General features: G+C 43.9%; 1 protein-coding gene across 1 annotated transcript; it reads left to right on the forward strand.

The window, feature by feature from the left end:
• The first annotated feature begins 333 nt into the window (after window positions 1-333).
• On the forward strand, window positions 334-8,302 carry LOC132780016 (ATP synthase subunit f, mitochondrial). The gene is made up of 4 exons (XM_067473173.1): window positions 334-442; window positions 4,341-4,448; window positions 5,963-6,079; window positions 8,131-8,302. Exons 1-4 carry the CDS (start codon window positions 427-429, stop codon window positions 8,157-8,159), a joined length of 270 nt encoding a protein of 89 aa, XP_067329274.1. The 5' UTR covers window positions 334-426; the 3' UTR covers window positions 8,160-8,302.
• Window positions 8,303-12,584: the final 4,282 nt, after the last annotated feature.

Here is a 12,584-nt window from a genome sequence, read left to right on the forward strand (position 1 = left end):
TGGTTTTCTCGATGTTCTATGATATAAACATGTATTTATGATGACTAACGCCTTCCTGCTAGGAGAAAAACACAGCAATGGCGGGAAACCTTGCTTTTCCCGCGCAAATTAGGCCCCGCCCACTAAGAGCGTCACCCTCGGCCTTCTTTTCTTCTTTGTGCGCCTGCGCACTCTTAGCCGCGCCCACTGCAAAAGCGCCATCTTTTCCTTCTGCGCTTGCGTGATGCAAAACATCCCCTTCTTCGTTCTGCGCCTGCGCGGCTTACTCCGTTTCCCCTTTTTGCTTGAGCGGCCCTAGCCCCGCCCACTACAAGCAGTACTTTTGCGCCTGCGCGATCTCCTCAACCTCTCTTGTGCGCCTGCGCGGTCTCCTTCTCCTCCCAGCATCCCTCAGCGTTGCCGGAAGCTCCTTGACAGGGCGGCAAGATGGCGGACAAACCCGGTAAGCTGCGTTCAGGGAGGGAGTTGCCAAGGTGACCCGGCTCCGTCGAGGCCTAGGCCCCAAAGGCCAAGAGGAGAAAGGAAGCCAGGGACCTGGCCTTCCCAATCGAGCTGGGCTTGGGTTTGAGGCCTACTGGGTTTGAGGCCTACTGGGTTTCAGGCCTACGCTCCTTCCTCCCTTCTGTGAATGTTTGCAGGCCTTCTTTTAGCCCTATACAAACCTGTGGAATGATGTCCAGAGTGGGAGAAAGAGCCCTTGTCTGTTTATGGATGTTGCAATTAGCAAACTTGAATAGCATCCAGTAGCCACGAAGCTGCAAAGTCAATCAGTGAGGGTGTCTGCATAGAGGTAGCCTGGCCTCTGTTGCTTGGAGGCCTCCTCTGTGGAATGATGTCCAGGGTGGGAGAAAGAGCCCTTGTCTATTTGAAGCAAGTGTGAATGTTGCAATTAGCAAGCTTGCATAGCATTGAGTAACCTTGAAGTTTGCAAAGACAATCAATGAAAGTCTCTGCATTGAGGTAGCCTGGCCTCTGTTGCCTGGAGGCCCCCTCTGTGAAGTGATGTCCAGGGTGGGAGGAAGAGCCCTTGTCTGTTTAAAGCAAGTGTGGATGTTGCAATTAGCAAACTTGAATAGCATTGAGCAGTCACGTAGCTGCAAAGTCAATCAGTGAGGGTATCTGCATAGAGGTAGCCTGGCCTCTGTTGCTTGGAGGCCCTCTCTGTGGAGTGATGTCCAGGGTGGGAGGAAGAGCCCTTGTCTATTTGAAGCAAGTGTGAATGTTTTAATTAGCAATCTTGAATATCATTGAGCAGCCATGAAGCTGCAAAGCCAATCAGTGAAGTTCTCTGCATAGAGGTAGCCTGGTGACTGTTGCCTGGAGGCCCCCCTCTGTGGAATGATGTCCAGGGTGGGAGGAAGAGCCCTTGTCTATTTGAAGCAAGTGTGAATGTTGCAATTAGCAAGCTTGCATAGCATTGAGTAACCTTGAAGTTTGCAAAGACAATCAATGAAAGTGTCTGCATAGAAGTCGCCTGGTCTCTGTTGCCTGGAGGCCCCCTCTGTGGAACGATGTCCAGGGTGGGAGGAAGAGCCCTTGTCTATTTGAAGCAACTGTGGATGTTGCAGTTAGCAAACTTGAATAGTATCCAGCAGCCACGAAGCGGCAAAGTCAATCAGTGAGGGTATCTGCATAGAGGTAGCCTGGCCTCTGTTGCCTGGAGGCCCCCCTCTGAAATGATGTCCAGGGTGGGAGGAAGAGCCCTTGTCTATTTGAAGCAAGTGTGAATGTTGCAATTAGCAAGCTTGCATAGCATTGAGTAACCTTGAAGTTTGCAAAGACAATCAATGGAAGTCTCTGCATAGAGGTAGCCTGGCCTCTGTTGCCTGGAGGCCCCCTCTTGTGGAGTGATGTCCAGGGTGGGAGGAAGATCCCTTGTCTATTTGAAGCAAGTGTGAATGTTGCAATTAGCAAGCTTGCATAGCATTGAGTAACCATAAAGTTTGCAAAGACAATCAATGGAAGTCTCTGCATAGAGGTAGCCTGGCCTCTGTTGCCTGGAGGCCCCCTCTTGTGGAGTGATGTCCAGGGTGGGAGGAAGATCCCTTGTCTATTTGAAGCAAGTGTGAATGTTGCAATTAGCAAGCTTGCATAGCATTGAGTAACCTTGAAGTTTGCAAAGACAATCAATGGAAGTCTCTGCATAGAGGTAGCCTGGCCTCTGTTGCCTGGAGGCCCCCTCTTGTGGAGTGATGTCCAGGGTGGGAGGAAGATCCCTTGTCTATTTGAAGCAAGTGTGAATGTTGCAATTAGCAAGCTTGCATAGCATTGAGTAACCATAAAGTTTGCAAAGACAATCAATGGAAGTCTCTGCATAGAGGTAGCCTGGCCTCTGTTGCCTGGAGGCCCTCTCTTGTGGAGTGATGTCCAGGGTGGGAGGAAGATCCCTTGTCTATTTGAAGCAAGTGTGAATGTTGCAATTAGCAAGCTTGCATAGCACTGAGTAACCTTGAAGTTTGCAAAGACAATCAATGAAAGTCTCTGCATCGAGGTCGCCTGGTCTCTGTTGCCTGGAGGCCCCCCTCTGTGGAGTGATGTCCAGGGTGGGAGGAAGATCCCTTGTCTATTTGAAGCAAGTGTGAATGTTGCAATTAGCAAGCTTGCATAGCACTGAGTAACCTTGAAGTTTGCAAAGACAATCAATGAAAGTCTCTGGATAGAGGTAGCCTGGTCTCTGTTGCCTGGAGGCCCCCTCTTGTGGAGTGATGTCCAGGGTGGGAGGAAGATCCCTTGTCTATTTGAAGCAAGTGTGAATGTTGCAATTAGCAATCTTGAATAGCATTTATTTATTTATCGTGTCAGGAGCAAACCAAACAGTTGTATTGCATTTTTAACAGCAACCAGACGCAGAGCCTTTACAGCAGTGGCACCATCACTCTGGAATACTCTGCCACCCAAAGTCTGTGCCTTGCGGGATTTATCAGCTTTCCGCAGGGCATGTAAGACATATCTGTTTCAACAGGCCTTTGAAGCTTTGATATTGCTGTTTTAATTATTTTTAAATTGTGTTAGATTTTAGCCTGTTCTTGTAAGCCACTCCGAGCCCAAGGGAGTGGCGGCATATAAATTTGAATAATAAATAAATAAATAAATTTCCTGCAGGCCTCTGAACAAATCTCTGAAGGCGCTTGCCACAGATACATGCCAGACGTCAGGAGAGAATGTTACTGGAATATGAGCATACAGCCCACAGCAATCCAATTTTTTCCATGTATTTTTTATTGTAGAACTGATTAAGAAATGGCACTTATAACCCAGGAACAGAAATCTTGTTATGTAATGTAATATAGGGAAGCAAATGGTAGACAGAGCAAATTAACATGGCGACAGTGAAAACACTTCCATGGGAAGGCAGAGGGAGTTATGTCCCACTCAGTTCCTTGGAGGAAGTATGTATAGAAATGCAAGGTGCATCAGATTGATCTCCCATAACACTGTTCAACGGAGAAAAGGTTTCGGGCCTGAAAATAGTTGTTCCTTTAAGATTTTGGGGTAAAACGAAAATGACATTTAAAAATGTATATTGGCTCTAGTTTTTATGATATAAGCAATCACGTGATCACGTATGGTTGAAAAAATGCATGTTACGACTTACACTATGGAAGATTCTAGAATACTCTAGAAAGTTTGATGCCCAGTATTAGTGCCGTGTGCAAAAGCCAGAAAGCCCTCTATAAGGCCAGACTTTTGAACGGTGAGGGTCAGTCAGTTGAAGACTGAGACAGTCTAGTTAAACATCGTTTTACATTGTTCTTTTTACTGTAGTTCTGCCTCCTCGCATGTGTGTCAATAAAGCACTATGGAAAAAAGATCTCAAGGCCAATGGACTCCGTCATTGTTGTCAGACTCCTGCTGGAGCATTCATTGTAAGAGACCATCCTTTCCTTGAATACAAAAGAAAAGTCAAGAGAAGCAAACAGGATATAAACAAAAGTCACGATTAAAGCGACATTTAAACTTTCAGACTTTTCAACTGCATTAGGCCTACTCATATAGTTTCTTGCTGCACAAACATAAACAATAGACTAATTAAATAAATATTTCTCATGTATAAACTATTGGCAATGTAATTTGACTAAAATTTAGTAAACATTCACGGTTTATATACATGCAGTAAGGTTAGGCGCATTATCATCATATTAACGAATTACCTATTGTGGAGAAAATTGAAATAGCTGTTGCATAAAAACCGGAGCCAATTAACACACTTAATTATTATATTTGAATTCAGCATGTTAAATTTATTAAGAAACGGCACATTTCGTTTCCGTAACTGAGAAAAACTGAAAATTTGTAGAACAGTGTAATCAGCTCTTTGCCTTCTTGATTTTGCCTCCTAGTTCCTCTTCAGAATAAACGGCTCTTGGATGTGAAAGTTGGGCAGCTGCCGAGCTGGTTGGCCACTCGAGATTTCACCCCGGTAGGGATTGTTAGAGGTTGTCGTGGAGGTGAGTATCTGGGAGACCTTTGGCTCTGAGGTGCACGTTTTTGCTGTTACAGTCTGAATCTCTCTCCCTGGCTGAGAATAACACAGATTGTAGTTCAACATATCTGTAGATAACATGGTTCTAGAACAGGCGTGGGCCAACTTCATGCCTCCAGGTGTTTTGGACTTCAACTCTCACAATTCCTAGCAGCCGGTAGACTGTTGTGAATTGTGGGAGTTGAAATCCAAATATTTGCAAATAGAGCTTCAATCTTGGAATAGGTGGCATTTGAGCCTTTCCGCTCTTTATCTATTTAAATGATTAATATTCTCCTGCCTTTGAATAAAAGTCCCAGGGCAGTTTATGTATTTATTTTATTTGCAGCTTTTATATTCCGCCCTTCTCACCCCGCAGGGGACTCAGGGCGGATTACAGTGTACACATATATGGCAAACATTCAATGCCAATTTTTGACATACAAACATATACAGACATACGCAAAGGCTAGTTAACTTTTTCTGGCCGCCAGGGGAGCTGTCGCTTTCATCGTCCATCTGCGACGCTGATAAAGCACTTCCGCACTCCCCACATGCTTCCCCGCTGGAATGCTTTGCTGGAGTCTCCCTTATGACCTCATAAATCAGTTAATTTAGCCTCCCCACACTTTAAGGTGGTACCTAATTTTCGTACTTGACAGATGCAACTGTCTTTCGGGTTGCAAAGGTCGACAACAGGTTACACAATTGGTTGGAAACCCACTCCAATCCGGGCTGGCTTGGAACTCATGACCTTTTGGTCAGAGTGATCTTAATGCAGCTGACACTCAGCCGGCTGCGCCACAATCCCGGCGCTTCTATGTTGGCAAAGTGTAACACAAAAATTGTAATAATCACATTTAAATAAGATTTAGGGGCTGCGGTGGCACAGTGGGTTAAACCGCTGAGTTGCTAAACTTGCTAACCAGAATGTTCATGATTTGAATCCAGGGAGCGGGGTGAGCTCCCGCTGTTAGCCCCAGCTTCTGCCAACCTAGCACTTTGAAAACATGCAAATGTGCGCTCCATGCAGTCATGCCCAGTCAGACTTGACTAGATTTAATGTCAAGGGGAAATCTTTACTTTTAAATAAGGTTTTCCTGTAGTAAAGTGTAGTCTCCTATAAGAAAAACCAAATTATTATTATTATTATTATTATTATTATTATTGAAATTAAACTTTATTTGTACCCCGCTAGCATCTCCCGAAGGACTCGATGCGGCTTACAAAGGCCAAGGCCTCAATACACAACATAACAATACACCTAAAGCAAATTAAAACAATTAAAGCAGTATTAAAACAACAAAACCACAAGCAATAAACAATACATCAAACAGGATAAAACTAGGCCGGGCCAGAGTAAGGGTACAGGATTATAAGTCATTTCTGCTAGTCTTTTACTGTGCATGTTTTTGTTGATGAGATGGATCTTTATATCCCTTAGCTGTCTTTAGTTATTACGAGAGGGCTCCACAAAATACTGTTTTTTTTTCTTGCTAGGTTATGACAGATTTATCGCAAAGTACATTGATGTGAAGAAGTGCGGCATTGGTGGTATTGCTATGATGTTAACGGGTTATGTCATCGTCAGCTACATCTGGAATTACAGCCATCTCAGTAAGGAAAACGTAATATTATATGGTTGACAATTAATGTTGAAAATGTGTTTATCCTACAACTACTCTCCTCCTTTAATCGGTTTTTCTTTTAATCATTACATGTAGCCCGCCCATTGTCACTGTGATTGTGTTTATTGTAATTTTATATTGTTATGTATTCACATGTTTTATGTATTTATGATGTTGTTTATTGTATTGTCGAAGGCTTTCATGGCTGGAATCACTAGGTTCTTGTGGGTTTTTTCGGGCTATAGGGCCAAGTTCTAGAGGCATTTCTCCTGACGTTTCGCCTGCATCTATGGCAAGTATCCTTGAGGATGCTTGCCATAGATGCAGGCGAAACGTCAGGAGAAATGCCTCTAGAACATAGCCCGAAAAAACCCACAAGAACCTGATGTTGTTTATTGTTTGCGTTTTCGATTTTACTCTGTTGTAATTTGTTATTATGATTATTACATTTATTATTTTACTGTATTTATTATTACATTAATTATTTTACTTTATTATTGTTATTGTTACATTTATTATTTCACTCTTATTAGTATTACATTTATTATTATATTTTATTATTACTCAAGCCGCTCCGAGTCCCCATCAGGGAGATGGTGGCAGGGTATAAATAAAGTTTATTATTTGGGTTGTTGTAGGTTTTTTGGGGCTATATGGCCATGGTCTAGAGGCATTCTCTCCTGACGTTTCACCTGCATCTATGGCAAGCATCCTCAGAGGTAGTGAGGTCTCTTGGAACTAGGAAAAAGGGTTTATATATCTGTGGAAGTTTAGTTTATTATTATTATTCTCCCTGGTGGTGCAGCGGGTTAAACCATTGAGCTGCAGGACTTGTTGAACTTGCTGAAACCTACAACAACCCAGCAGGTGTGAATGTTGCAGTTAGCCAACTTGATTGACATTGAGTAAAATCAAAACATAAATAACAACATAATCAATGTATTGTCGAAGGCTTTCATGGCCAGAATCACTAGGTTGCTGTAAGTTTTTTCAGGCTATATGGCCATGTTCTAGAGGCATTCTCTCCTGACGTTTGGCCTGCATCTATGGCAAGCATCCTCAAGAGGTAGTGAGGTCTGTTGGAACTAGGAAGAAGGGTTTATATATCCGTGGAATGACCAGGGTGGGACAAAGAACTCTTGTCTGCTGGAACTAGGTGTGAATGTTTAGACTGACCACCTTGATAAGTATTTGACGGCCTGGCAGTGCCTCGGGTAATTTTTTGTTGAGAGGTGATTAAATGTCACACCTAGCTCCAACAGGCAAAAGTTCTTTGTCCTACCCTGGCCATTCCACAGATATATAAACCCTTTTTCCTAGTTCCAACAGACCTCACTACCTCTGAGGATGCTTGCCATAGATGCAGGCGAAACGTCAGGAGAGAATGCCTCCAGAACATGGCCATATAGCCTGAAAAAACCTACAACAACCCAGTGATTCCGGCCATGAAAGCCCTCGACAATGACATCTAATCACCTCTCAACAAAAGTTTGTTCTAGGCACTGTCAGGCCATTATATGCTAATCAAGGTGGTCAGTTGAAACATTCACACCTAGCTCCAGCAGACAAGAGTCCTTTGTCCCACCCTGGTCATTCCACAGATATATAAACCCACTTTCCTAGTTCCAACAGACCTCACTACCTCTGAGGATACTTGCCATAGATGCAGGCGAAATGTCAGGAGAAAATGCCTCTAGAACATGGCCATATAGCCCGAAAAAACCTACAACAACCCAGTGATTCCAACCACGAAAGCCTTCAACAATACATTGTTATTTAATTGTCATACAGAACTCATCAACTCGCGAATTTCATAAATAACCTATTTTGCATCTTTAGGTTTTATTAAGTTTCCTAAATACCTTTTCGATTTCTCTTAATTGGTCTGAGAAAGTAAACAAAAAATGCCACGAAAGCCTTAAACAACACAGTAAACAAAAATTGCCTCAAACAACCCCTTTGTGTTCAAGTTTACCCAGAATATACAATAATATCTCAAAAGTAAGGCAGCTTAAACTGACTGGTTTGTTTTGGTTCTAGAGCATGATCGCTGGAGGAAGTACCACTGAGAGCCACCGAACCAGAAGAATGCATTTTGCCGCTCTGGCGTCTAATGGGGGACCCTCTCAGCTGGAAGCAGCTCGGCTCTTACGTGTGGATTTCCGTTCTGGCATCAGTTATGTACCCCGAGACCAATAAAATCTATACTGTCCATGTGACTTGTGGAACTTATTTGAATACTGTAAGAAGAGGATTTTTATTTATCGTGTCATCAGCAACCATACAATTGTATTACATTTCTAACAGAACAAAACAAGCAAACAGATAAAAAACACAAATTTTGCAAATTTGGTAGTTGATTAAATGTCCTTTGAGCAGTATCTGGCCCCTTGGAGTGCCTCTGGTGTTGCCGCAAGAAGGTCCTCCATGGTGCATGTGGCAGGGCTCAGGTTGCATTGCAGCAGGTGGTCAGTGGTTTGCTCTTCTCCACACTCGCATGTCGTGGTCTCCACTTTGTGGCCCCATTTCTTGAGGTTGGCTCTGCATCTCGTGGTGCCAGAGCACAGTCTGTTCAGTGCCTTCCAACTCGCCCAGTCTTCTGTGTGCCCAGGGGGAGTCTCTCATCTGGTATCACCCACGGATTGAGGTGCTGAGTTTGAGCCTGCCACTTTTGGACTCTCGCTTGCTGAGGTGTTCCAACGATGGTCTCTGTAGATCTTAGAAAACTATTTCTTGATTTAAGTCATTGATGATACCCAAACAGGGGATGAGCTGGAGATGCCACTGCCTTGGTCCTTTCACTATTGGCTGCTACTTCCTGGCGGATGTCAGGTGGTGCAATACCGGCTAAGCAGTGTAATTTCTCCAGTGGTGTAGGGCGCAGACACCCCGTGATAATGCGACATGTCTCATTAAGAGCCACATCCACTGTTTTAGCGTGGTGAGATGTGTTCCACACTGGGCATGCGTACTCAGCAGCAGAGTAGCATAGCGCAAGGGCAGATGTCTTCACTGTGTCTGGTTGTGATCCCCAGGTTGTGCCAGTCAGCTTTCGTATGATATTGTTTCTAGCACCCACTTTTTGCTTCATGTTCAGACAGTGCTACTTGTAGGTCAGAGCACGGTCCAGAGTGACTCCCAGGGATTTGGGTGTGCTGCAATGTTCCAGTGGGATTCCTTCCCAGGTAATAATCCTCAGAGCTCGGGATGCTTGTCTGTTCTTGAGATGAAAGGCACATGTCTGTGTTTTAGATGGATTAGGGATCAGTTGGTTTTCCCTGGAATAGGCAGTAAGGATAGAGATTGTAGTTCATTGAATGGGAGACAATGGTACAAAACCCTGGTTAGCCACAGAAACTCATTGGGTGAGTTTCAGGAAGTCAAACCCTCTCTCTCAGGGAAAGTAAGACCCCAGGTTTAACCCATTGTGCCAGCAGGACTGCTGACCGAAAGGTCAGCAGTTTGGATCCAGAGAGCAGGGTGAGCTCCAGCTGACATGAGAAGCCTCCCATAGGATGGTAAAACATCCAGGCATCTCCTGGTCAGCCAATTTTCTCACACCAGAAGCGACTTGCAGTTTCTCAAGTTGCTCCTGATATGGAAGAAAAAGAGAAAAGCAATGGTTCTCTGAAAAAACGTTAAGAAAACGCCACATAAGCCAGAAATCACTTTAAAGTACAGAGAATGTGGGTATTGCTAGCAATGCATTATGAAGAACCGACAAAACAGTACAAATTGTGTTTCAAACTTGAATAAGTATAGGTTAACTTGCATTCTATTAATATACTAGCTGTCCCCTGCCACACGTTGCTGTGGCCCACTCTAGTGGTCATGGGTTCTGTGTGGGAGGTTTGGCCCAATTCTATTGTTGATGGGGTTCAGAATGCTCTGTGATTGTAGGTGAACTATAAATCCCAGCAACTACAACTCCCAAATGTCAAGATTCTATTTTCCTCAAACTCCACCAGTGTTCACATTTGGGCATATTGAGTATTCATGTAGAGTTTGGTCCAGATCCATCATTGTTTGAATCCACAGTGCTCTCTGGATGTAGGTGAACTACAACTCCAAAACCAAAGGACACTGCCCACCAAACCCTTCTAGTGTTTTCTGTTGGTCATGGGAGAACTGTGTGCCAAGTTTGGTTCAATTCCATCATTGGTGGAGTTCAGAATGTGCTTTGATTGTAGCTGAATTATAAATCCCAGCAACTACAACTCCCAAATGTCAAGATTCTATTTTCCCCAAACTCCACCAGTGTTCACATTTGGGCATATTGAGTATTTGTTGTGTAGAGTTTGGTCCAGATCCATCATTGAGTCCACAGTGATCTCTGGATGTAGGTGAACTACAACTCCAAAAGCAAAGAACACTGCCCACCAAACCCTTCCAGTATTTTCTGTTGGTCATGGGAGAACTGTGTGCCCAGTTTGGTTCAATTCCATCATTGGTGGTGTGCTGGTACAGCTGTACCAGAAGCTCCCACTTGTTTTGCCTTGTATTAAGTGTTTGCTTGCAGCCCAAGGCTTGGGATTCTGCAGAAGGGTGGCTTCCTGTTAAAAGTTTGCATTTATAGGGCAGGCCCCTGTCCATCATCGTTAAGTTTGGTTCCGCCCCCTGTTCAGGACAATTGAGAAGGGAAGGGAGCCATTTTCAGTCAGTCTCAGCAAGGAAAGTCAATGTACAAGACTTGTACAGACTTCTCCTGTACAAAGGCTTCAACCCTTAAGACTTCCCGGAGGAGAACAGTCTTAAGAGCAAAAGGATTCCCAAAGACTCTCAGGGAAACAGCCCTAAAGCTCTGAGGAATTTCGGAGGGAAAAGCAGCTTTGAATATCTAAAACTCCAACTGAAGTGACTACAGGCCTACTGGTAGGTCCACTCGATGCTTTGAGACGCAGTTCAACCCGGTAGTGGCGCCCACATCAGTTAGGTTTAGGTTCACAGTTAGCCTGGGAGAAGTTTGGAAAGGGATTTTCCTTTAGAGTAAAGGTAAGAGTTAGAAGCCACCAGTTGCACAAAAGCCTGGAAGCATTTGTTTAACATTTTGAAGATAAAGGAAGTTTCTGTTGATTGTTCACCAATAAAAGACTTTGTTATATTTCACAAACCCTCTAAAGACTGTTTATGGTGAAAATCCTTAAGAATTTCTCTTCGGGCCCCCTGGCTTCCCGCTGGGCTAAAGTTACACGTCCTGTTTTAAAAGCAATTTATTTCAAGCCCAGTGCATGACAGAACAGGTGGAGTTCAGAATGAGCTTTGATTGTAGCTGAACTATAAATCCCAGCAACTACAACTCCCAAATGACAAAAGGAATTTTTTTTGAGTGAAGGACATACATTGGGTTGTTAGGTGCCTTGTGTCCAAATTTGGTGTCAATTCGTCCAGTGGTTTTAGAGTTCTGTTAATCCCACAAACGAACATTACATTCAGTTCTTGTGGGTTTTTTCGGGCTATATGGCCATGTTCTAGAAGCATTTCTCCTGACGTTTCACCTGCATCTATGGCCAGCTTCCTCAGAGGTGAGGTCATTACATTTTTATTGATATAGATTCCTGAGGTAATGACAGAAGATAACACGAGGCACTTCTCTTAAAAAATATTTTTAATTGATCCTGGATGTGTCATTCTGAAACAGGACCCCATTTCTGTTCTTCCTGGGCACATATTGCTTTCCGCCCTGTGCCTTCAAGTTCGATTTGATGAAAAGTTTCAACAGACTGAGCATAGGAAAGAAAGACGTAAAGAAACAATCACGGCAGTTCTTTCAAGGCAAATTCCAGAGGCCTTGGCTTCCATTTGGTGTTAAGAGAACTGTAAACATGGGAGGCCTGCAAAAGTGTTTGGCTCAGAAAGGCAACCATTCTAATGATGGGGTTGCTGTGAGTTTTCCGGGATGGGTGGCCATGTCCCAGCCCGGAAAACTCACAGCAACCCAGTGATTCCGGCCACAAAAGCCTTCGACAACACATTCTAATGACTGGTCAGTCACTGCAGAAAATAGGAGTGCAAGAAAGTTCAAAAGGTATATATTTTTTTTGGCTCTGGATCCAAGTCTTCTCTGTAGCCCACACCCCAGAAGGACCTCCTTCTGAAAGCATGCAAACTTCTCACATGAATTGTCGAAGGCTGTCATGGCTGGAATCACTAGGTTCTTGTAGGTTTTTTCGGGCTATAGGGCCATGTTCTGGAGGCAATTTTTCTCCTGACGTTTCGCCTGCATCTATGGCAAGCATCCTCAGAGGTAGTGAGGTCTGTTGGAAATAGGACAATGGGTTTATATATCTGTGGAGTGACTGGGGTGGGGCAAAGACCTCTCTGCTGAAGCTAGGTGTGAATGTTTCAGCTGACCACCTTCATTAGCATTTGAAGGCCTGGTTGAGCCTGGGAAAATGTTCTGTTGAGAGGTGTTAAGATGTGCCTGGTTGTTTCCTCTCTGCTGTTTTGCTGTAGGAGACCATGAAAATGAACAAAATCTGGCTACCAGTATTAAA

The sequence above is a fragment of the Anolis sagrei genome, chromosome X (genome assembly GCF_037176765.1).
Source record: "Anolis sagrei isolate rAnoSag1 chromosome X, rAnoSag1.mat, whole genome shotgun sequence".
Classification (NCBI taxonomy): domain Eukaryota; kingdom Metazoa; phylum Chordata; class Lepidosauria; order Squamata; family Dactyloidae; genus Anolis; species Anolis sagrei.

Excerpts from the sequence above, each read along its gene's own strand:
- LOC132780016 (XM_067473173.1), top strand. Across the intron at positions 4,449-5,962 it reads TGTTAGAGGTTGTCGTGGAG|GTTATGACAGATTTATCGCA; the intron begins GTGAGTATCTGG and ends TTTTCTTGCTAG. Across the intron at positions 6,080-8,130 it reads CTGGAATTACAGCCATCTCA|AGCATGATCGCTGGAGGAAG; the intron begins GTAAGGAAAACG and ends TTTTGGTTCTAG.